At 42.2% G+C, this 17,557-nt stretch overlaps 5 protein-coding genes across 5 annotated transcripts; 3 read left to right on the top strand and 2 right to left on the bottom strand.

The window, feature by feature from the left end:
- Positions 1 to 1,302: 1,302 nt before the first annotated feature.
- Positions 1,303 to 4,716, top strand: BDB00DRAFT_981121 (diphthamide biosynthesis protein 2). Its single transcript, XM_053129978.1, has 11 exons — positions 1,303 to 1,733; positions 1,947 to 2,089; positions 2,257 to 2,669; positions 2,811 to 2,884; positions 3,071 to 3,138; positions 3,240 to 3,409; positions 3,689 to 3,741; positions 3,869 to 3,953; positions 4,062 to 4,155; positions 4,237 to 4,329; positions 4,440 to 4,716. Exons 1-11 carry the CDS (start codon positions 1,387 to 1,389, stop codon positions 4,562 to 4,564), a joined length of 1,665 nt encoding a protein of 554 aa, XP_052975686.1. The 5' UTR covers positions 1,303 to 1,386; the 3' UTR covers positions 4,565 to 4,716.
- Positions 4,717 to 7,370: 2,654 nt separating this feature from the next.
- BDB00DRAFT_724240 (homeobox domain-containing protein) lies at positions 7,371 to 7,535 on the top strand (the record flags this gene model as incomplete). The annotated part of the gene is made up of 1 exon (XM_053118226.1): positions 7,371 to 7,535. A coding segment is annotated over one exon (165 nt), but the record flags the coding sequence as incomplete, so codon positions are not given.
- Positions 7,536 to 8,371: 836 nt separating this feature from the next.
- On the top strand, positions 8,372 to 8,939 carry BDB00DRAFT_617865 (uncharacterized protein). The gene has a single exon (XM_053118037.1). It carries the CDS (start codon positions 8,414 to 8,416, stop codon positions 8,792 to 8,794), a length of 381 nt encoding a protein of 126 aa, XP_052975688.1. The 5' UTR covers positions 8,372 to 8,413; the 3' UTR covers positions 8,795 to 8,939.
- A 592-nt stretch (positions 8,940 to 9,531) lies between these two features.
- Positions 9,532 to 14,191, bottom strand: BDB00DRAFT_843355 (mitotic control protein dis3). Its single transcript, XM_053124956.1, has 17 exons — positions 13,751 to 14,191; positions 13,493 to 13,650; positions 13,356 to 13,411; positions 13,152 to 13,277; positions 12,959 to 13,062; positions 12,777 to 12,866; positions 12,402 to 12,688; positions 12,150 to 12,332; positions 11,841 to 12,067; positions 11,679 to 11,747; positions 11,469 to 11,594; positions 11,195 to 11,354; positions 10,685 to 11,072; positions 10,435 to 10,603; positions 10,245 to 10,343; positions 10,010 to 10,157; positions 9,532 to 9,921 (listed from the first exon to the last, which is right to left on the bottom strand). Exons 1-17 carry the CDS (start codon positions 13,967 to 13,969, stop codon positions 9,597 to 9,599), a joined length of 2,934 nt encoding a protein of 977 aa, XP_052975689.1. The 5' UTR covers positions 13,970 to 14,191; the 3' UTR covers positions 9,532 to 9,596.
- A 1,321-nt stretch (positions 14,192 to 15,512) lies between these two features.
- On the bottom strand, positions 15,513 to 17,208 carry BDB00DRAFT_843360 (Golgi phosphoprotein 3-domain-containing protein). The gene is made up of 4 exons (XM_053124957.1): positions 17,115 to 17,208; positions 16,677 to 17,042; positions 16,254 to 16,500; positions 15,513 to 16,145 (listed from the first exon to the last, which is right to left on the bottom strand). Exons 2-4 carry the CDS (start codon positions 16,893 to 16,895, stop codon positions 15,625 to 15,627), a joined length of 987 nt encoding a protein of 328 aa, XP_052975690.1. The 5' UTR covers positions 16,896 to 17,042; positions 17,115 to 17,208; the 3' UTR covers positions 15,513 to 15,624.
- Between the last annotated feature and the right edge of the window lie 349 nt (positions 17,209 to 17,557).

Below are 17,557 nucleotides of genomic sequence, written 5' to 3' on the forward strand. Positions count from 1 at the left end.
TTAATTATAAATGAAGAAGGTGCTCCTTTGTAAGTTTAAAAGGTTTGATGTTTACCTTGTGTTCGCTGCAGGTCATTGTACACTTAAATCATGCAGCACATATTACCTGTCATTTACGATGCTGAGGAATGCTGAGCGACATATAGATTCGTTATATTAGACTTTGTGCTGGTATCACACGTAAGTTGTCATCATCTTTGCTTTAATCTTCCTTTATGTTGATGTGTTCTTGCTTGCCCCGTTTTACTGATTGAACAATTCTATAATTTATAACTTGTTTCAGTTACCTTCCCTTTAAACATCAAATATCAATGAAAACACGATTGTCGGCATTGTTCGGTATTGGCGGCTTTGGTCATCTTGCTGTAAGTATATAACAGTATTGAATAGTAACAGTAGGATAAGTATGGAAAGAAAAGATAACCTCCCCTCTCAAGGGGTGAGAGTGAGTGGGAAGGTTTAATTCAACCTCAAATGTATACATACGTAAATATAACCTTTTGAAAATGGCATCGGCCCTTTACATCATGTAGATCTAATGTACACGAGCCAATAAGTGTCAAAGGATCGTGGCTATATCATCATCCAAGTCCAAGAAAGCGGAGGCGGCTGAACTAGGTGCTACTGATTTTGTTGCCTTTCAAGATGATATTCCCCCTGAATATCTGAAATCGATTGACGTCTTACTAGTATGTGGCTCAGGCAAAATGACCAATGGGATGATTTTAGAAGTATCGTCAAGACTGAGGTAAATTGATTCTACCCGATTTCCCCGATGATTCTGTACCGTTCACGCCGACTGCTTTTGTCCTACACCATATTAGCATCATTGGTAGTTTTGTCGGTAGCAGTGATGATTTGTATGATTAGTTGGCTTTCGCAAAGCGAAACAGGGAGTGCGTCCATTGGTGTTGGCAATTCTTTAGACGAAGTGAACCATGGTATATCTATGATTATGAATGGAAAAGCACATTATCGTGTAGTCATCTGTGGTGGAGGACGCAAACACTAGCAAAGATTATGTGTATACTTGTGTAGCCACTTGACACGATATCAACTTATAAAACATACATTTTCTGTATACAATAGCAATTTTTATTATCTTACACTAGCCGTTTCTGCGCTATGCTCATGTTAGGCAGGAGTAGAGAATGCCACAGTAGCGTCTACAAACATCTTTCCTGGTACAAATGTGCAACGATGCTCGTCTTCCATTTCGCTACTTACACCTGAGTTATTTTGTTGTCAGACAACTTTAAGGTGCAAACAAATGCAGCAACCAGTGGCTGGTGCGACACAAGTGTTTCACTCACACGCCTTTTCTGCTCAGACCACTTTTTGTCTAATTTTCTATATAGACGTACATACCTCTTAATTTATTATACAATGTCAGCAGCGGATGGTCCTACAACTTTTGCCGACGACGGTCAAGCCGTCATTGAACGTACGATTGACGTCAAGAGCGAAAAGCATGCAGATCTATCGACATTTTACGAAATCGAACGTACCGTAGATCACATTTTGAAAGGCGGTTACCAAAAGGTCACTTTACAGTTTCCTGACGAACTATTAGCAGACGCAGCTGGCGTGGCTTCCGAATTACGCTCCAAAACGGGACAAAATATCTATATTTTGGCCGATACTTCGTATGGTAGTTGCTGTGTGGACGAGGTCGCCGCAGAACATGTGGGTGCCGACCTTATCGTTCATTATGGCCGATCGTGCCTGAGTCCGTAAGTATAGCTATCCTTATTGTAAAACATATATACCACCCGAAATATGGGGAAAAGTATACATTCAAAGCAGGGGAAAAAGCCAGGTTTTTCCAATTCGTCGTGTATTAAATGCGTCTGTTGCTTTGCGTTCGCAGTAAAAAGAGTGATATGCAGTGTATGAATAGTAAAAGGTCATTGTTGCTGATCAATATTGTATGGAATTTATACTAGAACATCCCATTTGCCAGTATTGTACGTATTTGGACAAGAACCCATCGACTTGAACCATTGTGAAGAACAGTTTGAGATTCAGTTCCCTGATACGTCCACTCCTGTTATTGTCATGTGTGATGTCGAATACTCCTATGCCATCGGTGAGTTCTTTTCGCTGAAAGAAAGCTACGATTATTGACAACTATGTTGGATGATCGAATATGCATGGAATATCAACTGGTTACTCAACAAGCAATAAACCGAAAAACAACAGCTAGCAGCATAAACTAAACAGCAATGTCTTATGTTTTTTGGGTCGGGTGAATAGAAAAGTTGGCGTCTCGCCTGTCGCAAAAGTATACGAACATCATTCCTACCACGATACAAACGCAATCTGAACTCCAATCGACTTTACGGAAAAGCCGTCATCAGCAACAAGCAGGTGGTTGTTCCGATACAGGGGGTTGCTCTTGCTCGAAAAAGGCGGGAAATTCCTGTAATAATTCAAATGATACGAGCATGATGACGGACCAAGACCCCACAACAGAACCGAGGACGGCGTCATCCGTTGATAGCAACGACGATAAACACAATAACTACATCGACAATCCATCGTCAAGGAAAGGCGGACGATCATATGATCTTCCAGAAGGAGTGGCACTAAATGCATGCTCGATCTTTTTTGTTGGATCAGAAAGTTTAACATTGACCAATATTATGATGGTGCATAATATGTGTCCGGTATGTTAGATGGCGTCATGTCATCATCATTATCATCATCAGTCGTTACTACAGTGGCTGAAACCACAAAAACGAGAGTTTCACGAATTTCGCGCTTGACAAACAATAAGGAGTAATTTTGACAAACTTCATCTATTATAGGTATATACCTATGATCCCAAGACGCGTATAGCCAGGAAGGAAACTGTGCAGGTGAACAAGATGCTAATGAAACGGTACGCAATATAGAGATATTTGTTTTCACATACAATACTATGTACATATTGGAGGAAAAAGAGAGAAAGTTAGAAACAAAGTTATACTAGAAAGAAGATGAAAATTACTGCTTGATGGCGTATTGTTCGAGGGCGGTCGTCGTCGTCGTCGACATATACTAAAGTCATCTTTTCTGTTCTACATAGATACTTTTTGGTGCAAAAGGCCAAAGATGCAGAAACGTTTGGCATTGTAGTGGGCACACTAGGTGTTGGTAAGTCTTGGGAATGTAGCTCATTGATCTTTTTTTTTCCCGTGGGGAGACGCTTTGTATCATCGAGACAAGAGCTAATCACGCATTTTGTAAAAAAAAAGGTTCCTATATGGAAATTATTGATCATCTCAAAAAAGTGATAAACGCTTCAGGACGCAAATCCTACACATTTGTCATGGGCAAATTGAATGTGGCCAAGATGGCGAATTTTATGGAGGTGGATTGCTATGTACTAGTAGCATGCCCCGAAAATAGCTTGATTGACTCAAAGGTACGCCTATATGTCATTATTCACATTTTTATATTTGGTAGAGGAATTGGTATTGTACACACACCACCATTACCACCACCATCTCCTTCTCCTTCTCCTTCTTCTCCTCCTCCTGCTCTTACAATCACTGGATCACTGTTACTTTATCTATTCTAGAACGGTGTATGAGCAGGGTCCCCCAAGGAAGGGAAGGGAAAAGAAAACTCAAGAAAACTCTTTCATTCGTGATTTTTGTTATCGCAACTCATCTTAACATCATGGCTTTTGACCTGTGCACAGGAGTTTTACCGCCCAATTGTGACCCCATTTGAGTTAGAGCTTGCAGTTGTCAGGTACAGTGTTTTATCCTTTGATTATAATCCTCCTATGTGGTTTGCAAAATCCTCACTCTGTCTTTTGCTCTCACTCTCTCTCTCTCTCCCGGGTGTTTTAATAATATGCGGACGAAAACATGCACAGGTCCAAGGAGTGGACAGGCGACTATGTCACGGATTTCTCGAGGTTACTTCCTAACGTTCGTTCTGATGGCTTCACTTACGATGAGGTTTGTATCATTACCATTATGCTTTTTGAACTTTGACACGTGTGTACCAGGTAAGCATGTAGGATTTCTCCTCTTGTTAACACATGAAAACGTATTGTAACCATTCAGGAAAATGACGAAGCGTCCAGCGATGAAGAGCCGCACTTTTCCTTAGTGACTGGACAATATCGTTCGTCGAGCCGGACCACGTCCAAGAATGATCGTAAGTCTCAAAACACCTAAATAGAGGAAAAGCACAGCTAGTAACCTGGATTATGCTAAAAATAACGTTTCTTCAATGTAGGAGCAGACAGTGAGCTGTTGACAAGCAAACTGACAGACCTTTCGCTCCGGAACAATAGCACGACCATTACTAGGCTTCTCAATAGTACAGCAGGTAAATCTTGGAGGGTGGTGATCCGTGCTTTCTTTCTCTCTTTCTTCCCTTATTTTGTCTCCAAACATGCAACATATTTCCCGGAAGACCGAGCTCTAATGGTAATGTAGGGGAGTACCTGAAAAATCGAACATTCAGGGGTCTGGAGCAAAATCTCGGGCAGGATGAGGCTGGAACTATACAAGAAGGTCGTAGGGGCATTGCAAGAGGGTATAGTCATGAACGAGAACTGTAAAATAAAAGGAGCTTGTAGCGCGTGGATACCAAGTTTGATTGGGCGGCGGTGAGGTCGGGGGGTTAGTATAGTGGAGGGCTGTATGAGAGATACACAACTGTGGCGCGAGCATCAGAAAGAACCAGAACGGGCATTCTCTAGTAGTGGTTTTGGGGGAGTATGAAGGAGTGGGAGTGGGGGAGGGGGTTATTTGTGATCTGAGGGTCGTCTAAAATGGTGAAATGAATGCAGCCACGCGCACGCACCACGCCTACTTCATTCTATCCCGTGTTCTAAGAGTTTAGCTCACTGCGTGTGTACTTCCTCTATGTATGCTCTACACGATCTTCCTCCCTCTTTCTCTCGCTTCATTTCACGCTTCGAGTATGTGCTTGCTACCTCTTCTGTCGCCTAAACCACCCCCCTCCCAGGTTAGCATCACCACCGTCAACCCCTTTCAGTTCCCTCTCAATATATTCATCTTCTCTCAGGGAAAGAGGAAGCAAAGGCAAGGTTGTCTTACATCGTAGTGACACTCTGTGTGTGTGCAGCGCCCCTCTGTGTCTTTATTTTCCTCCCCCTTCCTTTGATCAGTCAGGGGTGGGGTTCATTCTGGATTTAACCAAAAGGGAACAAGAGAAATATGTGCAAGGATTACACTTTATGATATGATGTGCTATAAGCTCAATAACTTTAACAGCTTTTTTCTATTCATGTGGATAATCGCGAATCTTTGCGTATGTACCGTAATAAGCGATCTACCGTTTTTTTAACACAACTATGTGCCCCTCTTGCAGTATAACGCTATCTACTACTTTAAGCACATCACTTGATTGTATTACGTGCAACTCCCTTGGCGGTCTATTGCATTTATGACGAGTGATGCATCCAAGCAGAAGCCAAGATGTTTTTCTTTCTCGGCTCTGGCACACATACACTCTGGCGCTACTAGCCAGTAATCTGGGATCCACTAGGTAAAAAAAGCGCGCGACACATGCATAAGGGTACATCCTACCATCGGAATGATGGATGAAAAGGAGAGACCGGCATTTCTTTTCGATCTGTCATGAGCAGCAGCACTTTTCGGTATGGTAGTGTTTTGGTGGGATGCAGGGTTCAGATCACGGTACATCGAAAACACGCACTGTTGCTAAACCCGAGAGCGAAGCACACACCACATAGCAAAAAGTGCATGTGTGTGGGTCTACAGCAAGGCTCAGAAAGAGGGAGAGCTGTGTGCTATTAGAGACATGAGAGAGAGGGGAAAAACCTAGGGATCATTTTGCGCTCGTGCGGCCGGATAAACAATGCAGCCGATTGGGGTGGGGGGGAGGGAGGAAGAGGTGTGTATTGTGTGCGATAACCAATATAGTAGAGACACCGGGAGAATACAGGGTTTAGTAACAAGAGATCGAGCATAGGGGTAGTTTGATATTCACTTTTTTAATTTTGTTACATGCTTTTTGCACCGCGCGTCCCTGAACGCTTTGGTAGCTTTTTTGTAATATCTCGTTCAATTGTCCACAGTCGTTATCGTTCTCGCTCGTGCCCCGTTGTTAAGCTCTTTATTTAGCCATTTCTAGTACACTTCTCGTGCATTACCACTTTGATAAGCTATTGGGTCCGAGACCAAAAGCTCTACTGCGAGTCATTGTGAAGTTACTTACAGAGATCGAACTGTGTATCGCAAGGTTTCTTCTTTGCTATCGAGAGCGCCGCAGGGAGCTAACCCAAGTTATCTCTAACAAAGTTGCTGCTGTGGCATACACATTGCCATCAGCCTATACACATATAATACACGAAAATTCTGTATATTTGTATTTGTCGGTGCCGCATGCATGCCAACGAAAAAGATTGAAAAAAGCCAAGGCCATCTTGGGCCCCCTTTTGTAACTACATCGTTGTCACTATGATACCCTCGTTTCCTTTAAACGCTATGAGCTTCATCCCGCGCGCTCTCCGTGAGCTGTCGCCTCCCCTTTAAGCGATCCTTTTAGTAGGGACAAAATAACACACAAATGAATTGATGAAAGGGACCCTATACAAACACAACTATCCCCACCCGCGCTTTTTTCTATGTGTACTCGTTTTCAGGTACAAGCACAAGAGTGTCCAAGTGCTACCTCTATCCCGCAAAACGCACGCACGCGCGTAGACCCTCTCTCTCTCTCGTTTACTTATTCATACCCTCGTCGTTACGTATTATTCGCTTAGCACAGTTTTCTTACAATAGACAGACAGACAGACAGACAGACCATTCCCACCTTGTCATGTTGTTCTTCAAGACCCTATTTCTTTTCACCCCTTTTTTTCGCTGGAATTTTTTTCACTTTTTGCTCTCCTTCTCCTTCTTTATGCAACTACCGATATGAGAGGCCTTATCCGAGTCCGTTACACTATATAAACTAGCCTCAAGTTTGAAATCCAACTCGCTTCAATCTGCATCCCCACTTTCACACAACAACTACAACAGCAACTGTTACTATTACTATTACACACAAACACACTTTGCACTTTGTTTAATTTCCTCTTTCACTCACATATACCTCACACATACACTTTGCATTTCATACCATAATTCATCATATACTCCACCCTAATGTCAACAGATACCATGCAATCATTCGAGCAGTCTTTCACTCTAGTCAACTCTTCCAACGACGCACCAGCTTATTACGCAGCCGCCGCCGCAGCAGCAGCCGCAGCCGCAGCATCATCAGCACCTCCTCATCATCCAGCAGAAGCCGATTCGAGCTATCTTCTCGAGACTTTCCACCAGTTTCCACACGGTGACTTCCGACCCACATTCTACAATCCCTTTGAAATCAAACATCGTCGACGGACATCGCGGGCTCAGCTCAAGGTATTGGAAAAGTCCTTTTCCGAGAACTCCAAGCCCAACGCTACTGTCCGCCGCATCCTCGCACAGAAGCTTGACATGACGCCTCGTGGTGTCCAAATTTGGTTCCAAAACCGAAGAGCAAAAGCCAAGTTGCAACGTCGCAAACAATCGGCAAGCGAAGATCAACAAAAGCAACAGGCTCACCACCACCACCACCAGCAGCAGCATCATAGTCACGAATACCAGAAGCAGCAGCAGCAGCAGCAGCAACATCATCACCTTCAACATCAAGATTCCTTTTCTTCGGCTTCGAGTGACGAGTGTAATATTAACAGCAGCGGCAACAATAGCGACATGGATCAATCTGTTTTGTTCTCTCAATTTTTTGCTAATGTCCAGCCACAATCTGGTAATGCAGGCAAGCCAGCGTTCACTAGCTATTTGCCTCCAAGTGGTGGCCAGATGACCACCACTATGAAGCCTCAGCAGCAACAGCAAGAGGCGCCAGTATGGGGTTCATTGCCTTGGCAGCAGCAGCAACAGCAGCAACATCAACAAGAGCAGCAACAGCAGGAATCTCAGTCATCGGATAACGTTCGTTCTGTGGCGGCTGTTGCGGCCGCAGCAGCTGCTGCCGCTGCCGCGTCTACTTCTTTCGAGATCAACCCCACTTTTGCACCTGCATTCGACAATAGTACTGACAACAACGATAGCTGGTTGAATGTACCAGTTCATCCATTGACGCACAGCGACGAATCTTCCAAATTCGCTGTGAGCAGCAGCGACAATAGCGTGTCGCGTAGAAAATCATCCCCAGCGGGTGCTTCAGCACAACAAGCTGCAGCGGATCAATCTTGCCTCTTGGCAGCTCAATATTCTTTAAGCCTTCCTCAATCTTGGGCAGCTACTGATCAGGTATGTTTTAAAACAAGTAGTTTAGTTTCATTTATCCACTTGAGTAAAGTATTAGCGAGCATGACTAACTCGTCCTTTTTTGCAGTGCAAGGAGCGACGTTGGTCTGAAAACGATGTGGCATCATGGAGTACAGCAACTACCACTAATTCCACGACTGCTAATGACAACAACAATAACTGCTGCAACTTTTCCGGCTGCAATGATCTGCGAAGGGACTGGTCGCTCGAAGCATGCTCTCCTTTACCCGACCAAATCTCGATGGATTTCTACCCTCTGCAAGACTTGCCCTTGGGCTATCCCCCCGTACCGGCTGCACCACAGCAATACACTCCTCCGCTTGCATCCTCGTGCTCTGCCTCCACCGTTTCAACTTCCGTCACAGGGTCACCTATCTCCATCGATGGCTACTACGAAAGTAACAACACTAACTCTGCCAACCATCATCATCATCAGCACCATCATAATAGCAACAATGGATGTTTTGATTGCCTGACCCTTCAACAGCCCCCCATGCAACATCAACAACAACAACATGCTTCATCCACCTCTACACCATCAATTACATCGTCTGCAACTTCATCTTCTACGGTTGCAGAAGCACTTTTCACATCTACTTTTGCTTAAATCATCACTATTTTTACTCTGCATCTTTGACTTTGTTACTATTGCACAACCACATCAACCTACTTCACACCCGCACACAGTTCTCTCCTATTCCCTTCCACACCTTTTTCTCATCTAATATCTGCTTTTTCTCTTTGCCCTGCTAATCTCTTTCCTCCCCATGCTTTCATTTCTATCTATTTATTTGTTTCTCACTCACTTTCCACCTACATACATTACACTATCCGTTTCTTCTTTCATACATTATGATTACTTCTCCGCTTATATGCCCATGACCACCGCCACATTCAATTCTATAATTTTGCATATATCCTCCTCTCTTTCTCTATGCTCTAATCAAGGGAACAAAGTCGAAAAGGAGTCGAAGGAAAAAAAAAAGTTTTTCTTTTTGTAATCCTAGGGACAGGAAGCACCCTGCAAAATCATTGTAATCACCACTTATTCTTTTCTTTTTCGTTTCAAGGGACTTTTTTCTTTTTAATCATCACCATCATCTTCATCTTATTCTTTTCTCTCTTCTTGGTTTTTTATATATACAAAGTACATATACAATTTCTTTTTTCCTTTCTCTTTTAGCATTACATCGCATAAATACATATATGAATTTATACAACCGCATACATCGTTTTATTAAAGACTTTCTGCTTATTTTTACATTTAATCTATACACATTATTGCTTTGCTTTTTTGGCTTTTTGTTCCAAGTTACCAGTGGTAGAAGAGCTACTGCTGCTGCTACCAGCACCCTCTTGTTTCCGCTTGTTATTAAGTGATACTAGATCACTTACACCTTCAACATACGGTTCTGCAAGACGCATCCTCATCTTTTGACGCATGCCTTGCTCATCTCCTTCCACACATATTTCTACCTTCACCGTTCCGAACATCTTGATGATCACATCACCTGCAACAAGTGAATTATGTTCTTCGTTGTATTCGAATGGTGAAGTGTCGCCAGGCTTTTTGCTTGTGTATACGATTCCTTCGATACCATATCTAGTTTGAGATGTATGTGTAATATTACTTTTAATCTTTGGGTTCTAACTGTTATTCGAAAGGAGTTCATATGCATCTTTAGACTTACTTGGGAGCAAGAACAACAAAACCATTCTTGAGGATACGAATAACGCGGCCTTCTTCGATTTGCACCTTGTTTTTGAAAAACATGTTTGTATACAGTTCTACTGAACTACGACCGGCTTGTTGTGCCATTCTATGACGATGGTTCAAAACTATAAGAGAAGGGCATAGAACATATTAGTACGTCGAGTCTTCTTTAGATTCAATTACGACATATTTACAGGAAAACATGAACTTACCATCACATAAATCTTTCATCTTGCTCTTGTCAATAAGCTCTTGGCCATAGACAGCATCAGGATCAATACTAGCTTGCAGCAATCGATGTACAATGACGTCTAATGGAATGGTTTAGTCGGTCATAAGTAAAATCTTGTTCTTTCCTTTAGTAAAAAAGAATTCGATCCCAGTATCGTCCGTAGTACATACCAGAATAGCGGCGAATAGGTGATGTAAAGTGAGTATAGATTGGTGTTGCAAGACCGTAATGTCTAAACTCGGATTCAATCTCTGTGCCTGAGCAAAAGTATTGCGCCTGCATCATGCAGCGAGTTGTCATAATTCGCACAAGCTTGTTAAAATAAGGATCATTTGGTAGCTAGAATAAGCGAGTATTAGAATAGCCATCATATAGTGTCTCTCAAAAAATCCTGTTCTTTGCGTGTCACTGTTCACTTACAACAGCCTCGTCCAGTGAATCGGCTAATGCCTTAGATGATTCGACGTTCAGCGTTATATCTACTTCAGACAATGCCTTTCGTAAAATATCGAAATTGTTTGCAGGAGGCGCCGCGTGTTTACGAAGCAGTGCTGACATTGGGAACTTTGAATAGATCTTTTCAGCGACCGAGATATTGGCGAGTAACATGAACTCTTCAACCAAGGCGTTTGTTTCCTTCAACTCCTTCAGTTCAACGTCGACCGGATCCTGCGAATCGTTCTCAAGGTTGAATCGGACTTCTGGACTAGATAAGGTTAGTGCACCCCGCTCAATTCGCTTTTGACGCAGCTTTTTGGCAAGCGAGTTGAGCACGCGGATGCCCTTGGTAATATCATCTTGCATACGTCTAACGTAAGTGAAAACAAAAAGGCGCCGCAGGCGCCAAGGAGAAAATTAGAGTAAAGTTTTAGTATTACTTTCGGTTGTTGTGGCTGCAATATCATGATCCTTAACGCCTCCCCCACTTACTCGTCATCAATACGGTTCTGCGCCTCCTCATACGTGAAAGAATTTTTGGACAGTATGATGCTCTTTGCAAAGTCTACATTGACAATCTCCGCGTTTTCGTTTATTTCCCAGATACAGGAGAACGCCAGGCGCTCAACATTGGAACGCAAGGAGCACAGATCTGTTCAACGTTTAACGAAATTAGTAATAAGAAGCTGGTTACGAACGGCACAGAGACCAATAGTAACAAGTTTTTTTCTCCTTTTCTTGCAAAGCCTTTTCCTTTTCCACTTACTAGTTCCGAGTAGAGCTGGAAGCATATCAATACGCTTATCAACCAAATATACGGTTGTGCCCCTGTTCGCCGCTTCCTCATCCATTGTCTGGCCAGGTTTGACAAAGTATGTGACATCGGCAATATCTATCAAATGCAAAGTGAGTTGATATAGATTCTCTTTCGATCATAAGTGCTGTTGTCATTTTTAAGGACAAGTTTGATACATACGAACACCAACTTCATAATTTCCATTTTCAAGCGATCGAACGTGAAGCGCATCGTCAATATCAGTACATCCTAGCAAATCCATTTTGTCAGTATAAGTTGGCATGACAAAACGTGCTAAAATAACCACGTACACACACACGCACGAGTTTTAATTCGACATACCTGGAGGATCGATACTGCATACGTTCAAATGACGAAGATCACGGCGATTTTCTTTCTTTACATGTTCTTCAGTAACCACCCATTCATCGCCTTCAACGGGTAGGTCATCCAATACGCGTTTAGAGAACTCCTGATAGGGCACATCGTGTTCCAATAATAAAACTTCGGTTTCAGTTTCTCGATCACCCGATGATCCAAGCGATTTAACAAAATGTCCCAAAGGAAGGCTAATATCACAAGCAATAAAGAGACAAGATAAGACACTCTCACTTTGAACAACTTTTCTTTTAATCTAAAAAAATGACTTACACTGAATTTGCGGGCCAGCTATCAACAGCAACAACAATACGTGCACCCAACAGGCTGTGCGCCTGAGTCGTTTTAATTTTGATACCTGGAATTCTTCGATCAATGGCACGGAATATCACGTTTTCAGCTGCAGTCGAACCAGATTTTGAGTGCACCGATTTTTTGACGATAAAACCACAGTATCTAATTGATAAAATGTAATAAATCATAGTTAGCATCCGGCATTTCAAGAGTTTTGAGACTATTACTTACGGTCTCCATTTTTTCCGAATAACACCAACAATTCTGGCAGTAGGCTCGCCCACTTCATCGGGATTGTTGTCTTCAGCATCCTTCATATCGGCATCCAAAGAATCCTCGCCGTACATTTTTTCTTCGTCTTCCTCTTCCTCGACAGCCAAAGACGTGTTCTTTTTCCATTGCTCCTTTGGAAGAATCTCCACAGCAACAATATCGCCCTGGATACATCGATTCATATTTTTGCGCCCAAGGATATAAATCGTCCGTTCTTCGCCATCCAATTTACTGTAAACAGTACCCTATTAAAATTTACCCATTGAATTACATTTAGTCGAACTTCAGCCTTTTTTTGCCTGTGTGCCATCAGTTTCTTTCAATCCTTTTTACCTCCAAAACATTGTGTTGGCTGATATTCAATGTGCCTTGAACCAAAGAGCCTTTCTTGATACCATTAGCGATCTGAGCAGCTGACAAATGCTGTTGTTTTTGTTGTTGCCATAATTATACCATGTTAGTTCCATGATTTCTGTATCAGTAAACCTTTTTCATCTAGATAATTAACACTTTACCTCCTCATATATAATCTTATCCTTTTCCAACGAATTATCCTTATGTGCCGCTAGCATATCCAATAATTCTGGTACATCTTTCATGCTTTCCACATAATTACGTACTATGTAATAGAATAACTGGTTTTAGTATTTTGAACGTATGCAAGACAGATCATTAGATGCATACGCATATACATATGCATATTCATACCTGACAACGATTTGATATTGGTGACGGAAGCCTTATCGCGATTGGCACGGTCATCACTAAGCATGACTGCCTCTATCCCAATTCCTTTCAAATGATTGGCATACCATTGCGTGGCCACACGGATAGCTAATATGAAGAAATGTATCAAATTCCATTAGATAAAATGCATATTATGTATACCATTCTGCATAAACTATATATTACCTCTATCATTTCGATCGTTCGGGGACTCGTCCTTGAGCTTTTCAAGATAGGTATCTCTATGAAAGGCTGTCAGCATTCTTGCAAAACAATATTTTTATCACTTCACAACCTCCTTTCGAAAAGGATAAAACCGTTACCTATGATGTTCGTTTGCAAACATATAAAAGCGTTTGTTCGAATCGGACAGGATTGCATTTAATCGGTTATAGACAGGAAGACTAAGATGTTTAACTTCTTCTCTAACAGTTTGCAAGACAACAACGTCCTTGATCGCAGGATGCTCCATAATATCGAGCTAAATATAATCAAAATCGATCAATTCGTGAGCGTGCAATTAAAGAGCTATACGTTTACATTGTGATTGGTTTTTCGACCGAAATGCGAGAAATTCAGACCTGATTCATAAAGACATTGGTGTCGGGTATGATATAGTGAGGATGCTTGAGAGTGGTCGTGCTTCGTGGAGTACGAGAAAGGACGGGTCGACTATGTTGTTCGCAGATCGTGCATGCTTGTGAAGAACATGGAATGTCATCGCGCAAGTAGTGTTCTTTAACGACTTTAACGACGTTGCCTTTTTTCGTACGTTTGACAAACGACTTGGATCGCAACATGATTCAGGAAAAAATGTCGTCTGAAAGGAGAGTGGCTGATACAGAAAGCGTTGGTTCAGAAATTTGACAAGCGGCGGCGATTCTTGTTAGCATTGCACAGAAAAAATTAACCATCAACGAGTTGCGTATAACTTTTTACTCTTATCACTAAGAAAAGGTATGTATGAAATTTAAAAGCGATGGAAACGTAAAGGCCATTGCGACGTTCGCGAGGAGGTGAAGATCAAGCGTCTTACATCCTCAGGGCACCATATTCTTGGCACTGTTGGATGCTCGCCCCTCTGGATAGTAACCGCATTTGGTACATATTGGGTTTTTCGTACAAGAGTTGGTATCGATTAAATTGCTCATCTTCATTTTATTAGAGAAACAGCCAATGATTAGGTATTCTCGAGCTTCTGAAAAATAGGTTAACGCAACGTTGCTCGTACGAAATTACTTGAAAACTTATTTAACCTCTTGTTGGATTTGCCCAGTAAACAGACCATATCTACAAAAAATTCTTAGATCAACAGAATATGAGCTGAGTCGTAAGATAGATATGTACTAAAACACAACCAACAGCTGAAAGCCAGAGTCGAATTTATGTCTCATCGATTTGGTTTTTGCATATCATATCCGTATTGATTTCTAGACAATTACCATGCGTCTTTACGGTCTTGCCATCTGCAACTAAAAGTACCAAATTGCCCATACACGTAGTATTTTTGTTTCACGACAATGACTAGTAGCGCTAGGACCACCAATTAAAATGTGTCATAAGTTTCGATTAAGAGTGTCGACGTTATTCTGCGTGTATATGGTCTAAATTGACTAAATGTACATGAGAAACAGATATTCTAACGTTATTATGGTATTCAGCACCACTGGTATGCAGATAGAGGCTATCGGCTGGATTCCGCCCCATACTCTATACAATCATGTCTTATTCTTAACAGAACTCTGGCTATTCCCTCCGAACCACTACTACCCTTCCCTCATCCACAAAACAGATAACATAGGAGCTGACAGCTACCACTATTGCATTTCACCTCCTATAGAATTTACGCTCTGTGGTACGGATAGCTTCTCGATATGATCGGCTTGCTATTGTATCCCATGTAAATAGCAAAATCTATTGCTAAGCCCGACGACAGCCCCCCCCAAGTATTGCTTCCTTTAAGTGACACAAGGAGTTTTTGATTATGTAAGAAAAGAAATGGGAGAAAGAGAGAGCGAGTTTATTCATCTAATGGGAAAGCAATACGAATCCAGGAAAGATATGGCACGAATAGAGTTCCTGAGAACGCAATCAGTATGTAGATGCGGGGAGAGGAGAGGGTGGCGACAGCAAAACCAACGGTTGGAATGCACTAAAAAAGAAGAAAAGAAGATGTGATATGAACAGGATCATTTGATTTTTTGGGACGAGGGGAAAGTATGGTAGTAGTAGTGTGTGATGACAGTGGTGGATAGCAGTAATAATAATGAAGTCGTCGTCGAGCCATATACACAATTGTCATTGTTATTGTTGTTGAATCGGTGATATGGGGTAACAGAAAAAAGGTGGCGTGCTTATATTTATAGCTGTAAATACCCAAACATGCAAGTTAGCAAAACGAGAAAGAAATAAAGAAGCCCAGTAACATGTTGTTTCCTCCATCCTTCCTTCTATTTCATCCGAGCCCCAAAGACAAGTGACTTACAATAGCATCCATTTTCGTGAGCACGTTAAGAACAGCCGCAGTGACTTCCAATGATAACTCAGTACCGGCTGCCATCTCGATCTTTGCACCTGCGGTTCCCGCAAAAGGCCATGTAGAAAAGTCATTCATGAGCTCGTCGACCTTGTTGAAAGCTTGTTCCCGAAGATCGGGCTGCAGATATAAAAGTGCGTTTTCCAAAACATTGGCTGCATAAGCAGCACAAATCATGCTGACCGTCCGTAAATATGCGTGGGGGACGTCTGATTGCAAATCAATTGAACTCGAAGATACACGCGTAACGAGCATTGTACAGACGCGCTTGATGATTTCTTCCTTGGCTCCCGTGTCGGCAATCGGATGCGTGGCCATGTCGAATAACAAGAAGTTCCGTTTCTCCGTTCGCAGCACGCCCTTGTCAACCAGTCCCTTTGCTAGACGTTCTCGTACTTGTTTTAACTGATATCCAATTTTCATCACATTCCATGTTTCACCTATTTAAAAAAAAGCGAGTCTATATAAGCTTCTCTGCATTTGCGGCCACAAGAAGGAAATCCTTTCTTTAAGAACGGACGCAAAAGAAGACCAAGAGTGTAACCCACCGCTCATCAAATCAATCCAGCTAGCAACGCTCATTTTTTCGCTGATCTTCATCATCTTTAATGCCTCGTCAAGAAGTACTTCGCCTGTCAACTTGTCATTAACCACCTCGATAAATCGGTCAGACAACGGGTACTTTCTCCGGTTGGCGTCTTTTACCATGGCAATTCGTCCTCGGAACGCAAGTTCCATTACGATACAACCGCGCAACGCATAACTGATACTATCATTCCAAAATGAAAGGTATCCCTAATGATGATATATAAGTATCCACCATCACACATGATATTAGAGAACAAGAACTGGACAATGCCTCCTTTTCATTTACGCACATACACCACCCATTCATATAAGGCTTTTCCTCCTCCCTCTTCTCTGTGCGTATCTATGTGTTTGCATATCCAAACTTCAAAAGGTCTCGTTACCTGTCTGTCCTTCAAGCCGAGTAAAAGAACCTCTTCCATAAGAGTGAGTTTTGGAGTGCTTTTGCTTTCATCGACATCGCGTGGGTCATAAGCGACCTTCTTTTCTGATGAAGGCGACAAATTGTCTTGCGATCGGCTAGCTCCTTGACTACTGGATTCTGTACCATCATCTGCACTGGCTGAAGCTCCAGCTACCCGTCTTCGCGTGATGGTCGACATGATGTTGATGTTACGTTATGTTGTATAAGGTGTTGTGGCAATTTATAAAAACAAAATATTGTGTGTATATAATAAGATACGTCTTTTCGTTTTATGGTCGGCTGGTTGGTTGGTGAAAGGTTTCGAATCGTTCCAAAAGATAATAAACTAATAGTACATTAAAAGGTTTAAACGATGGAAGCAAGGATTAATACTATGACAAGAGAGTATGTGACATACCAAGCAAAGTACAACAACGACCACGCACGAATTTTTTTAGCACGCACAGTTATTACACTCTCACAGGAACGCAAAGGGTGATGTTTGCTGGGCTCACCTCGAAGAATTATAAAAAATGGCGGATTGCCTAATTAGTCCAAGCAATGGCCTACCAGGCCGTCACGTGTTGGTGCACTCTTTGTGTAAACTTGCCAAAACCATCCACACACGCTTACTGGCTTAAGCATGGACAATACGTACTATGATTGACGTGTCGTTCCCATACAAAACTTTTTGTAAAAGCTCAGCATGATTTAAGTACACGTCTGTCTGTGCATAGAAGTGTAGTATAATAGTGTAGTATATATTAAAGTCATCGATAATCCAACCGCATTCACCTCTGGCACAATGAGCCAGGAGCTGCATGTCATATACAGAAGAGTCCTAGACAGCTCTAAGATGCA

The sequence above is a fragment of the Zychaea mexicana genome (assembly GCF_025766255.1).
Source record: "Zychaea mexicana strain RSA 1403 chromosome Unknown BDB00scaffold_88, whole genome shotgun sequence".
NCBI lineage: Eukaryota > Fungi > Mucoromycota > Mucoromycetes > Mucorales > Lichtheimiaceae > Zychaea > Zychaea mexicana.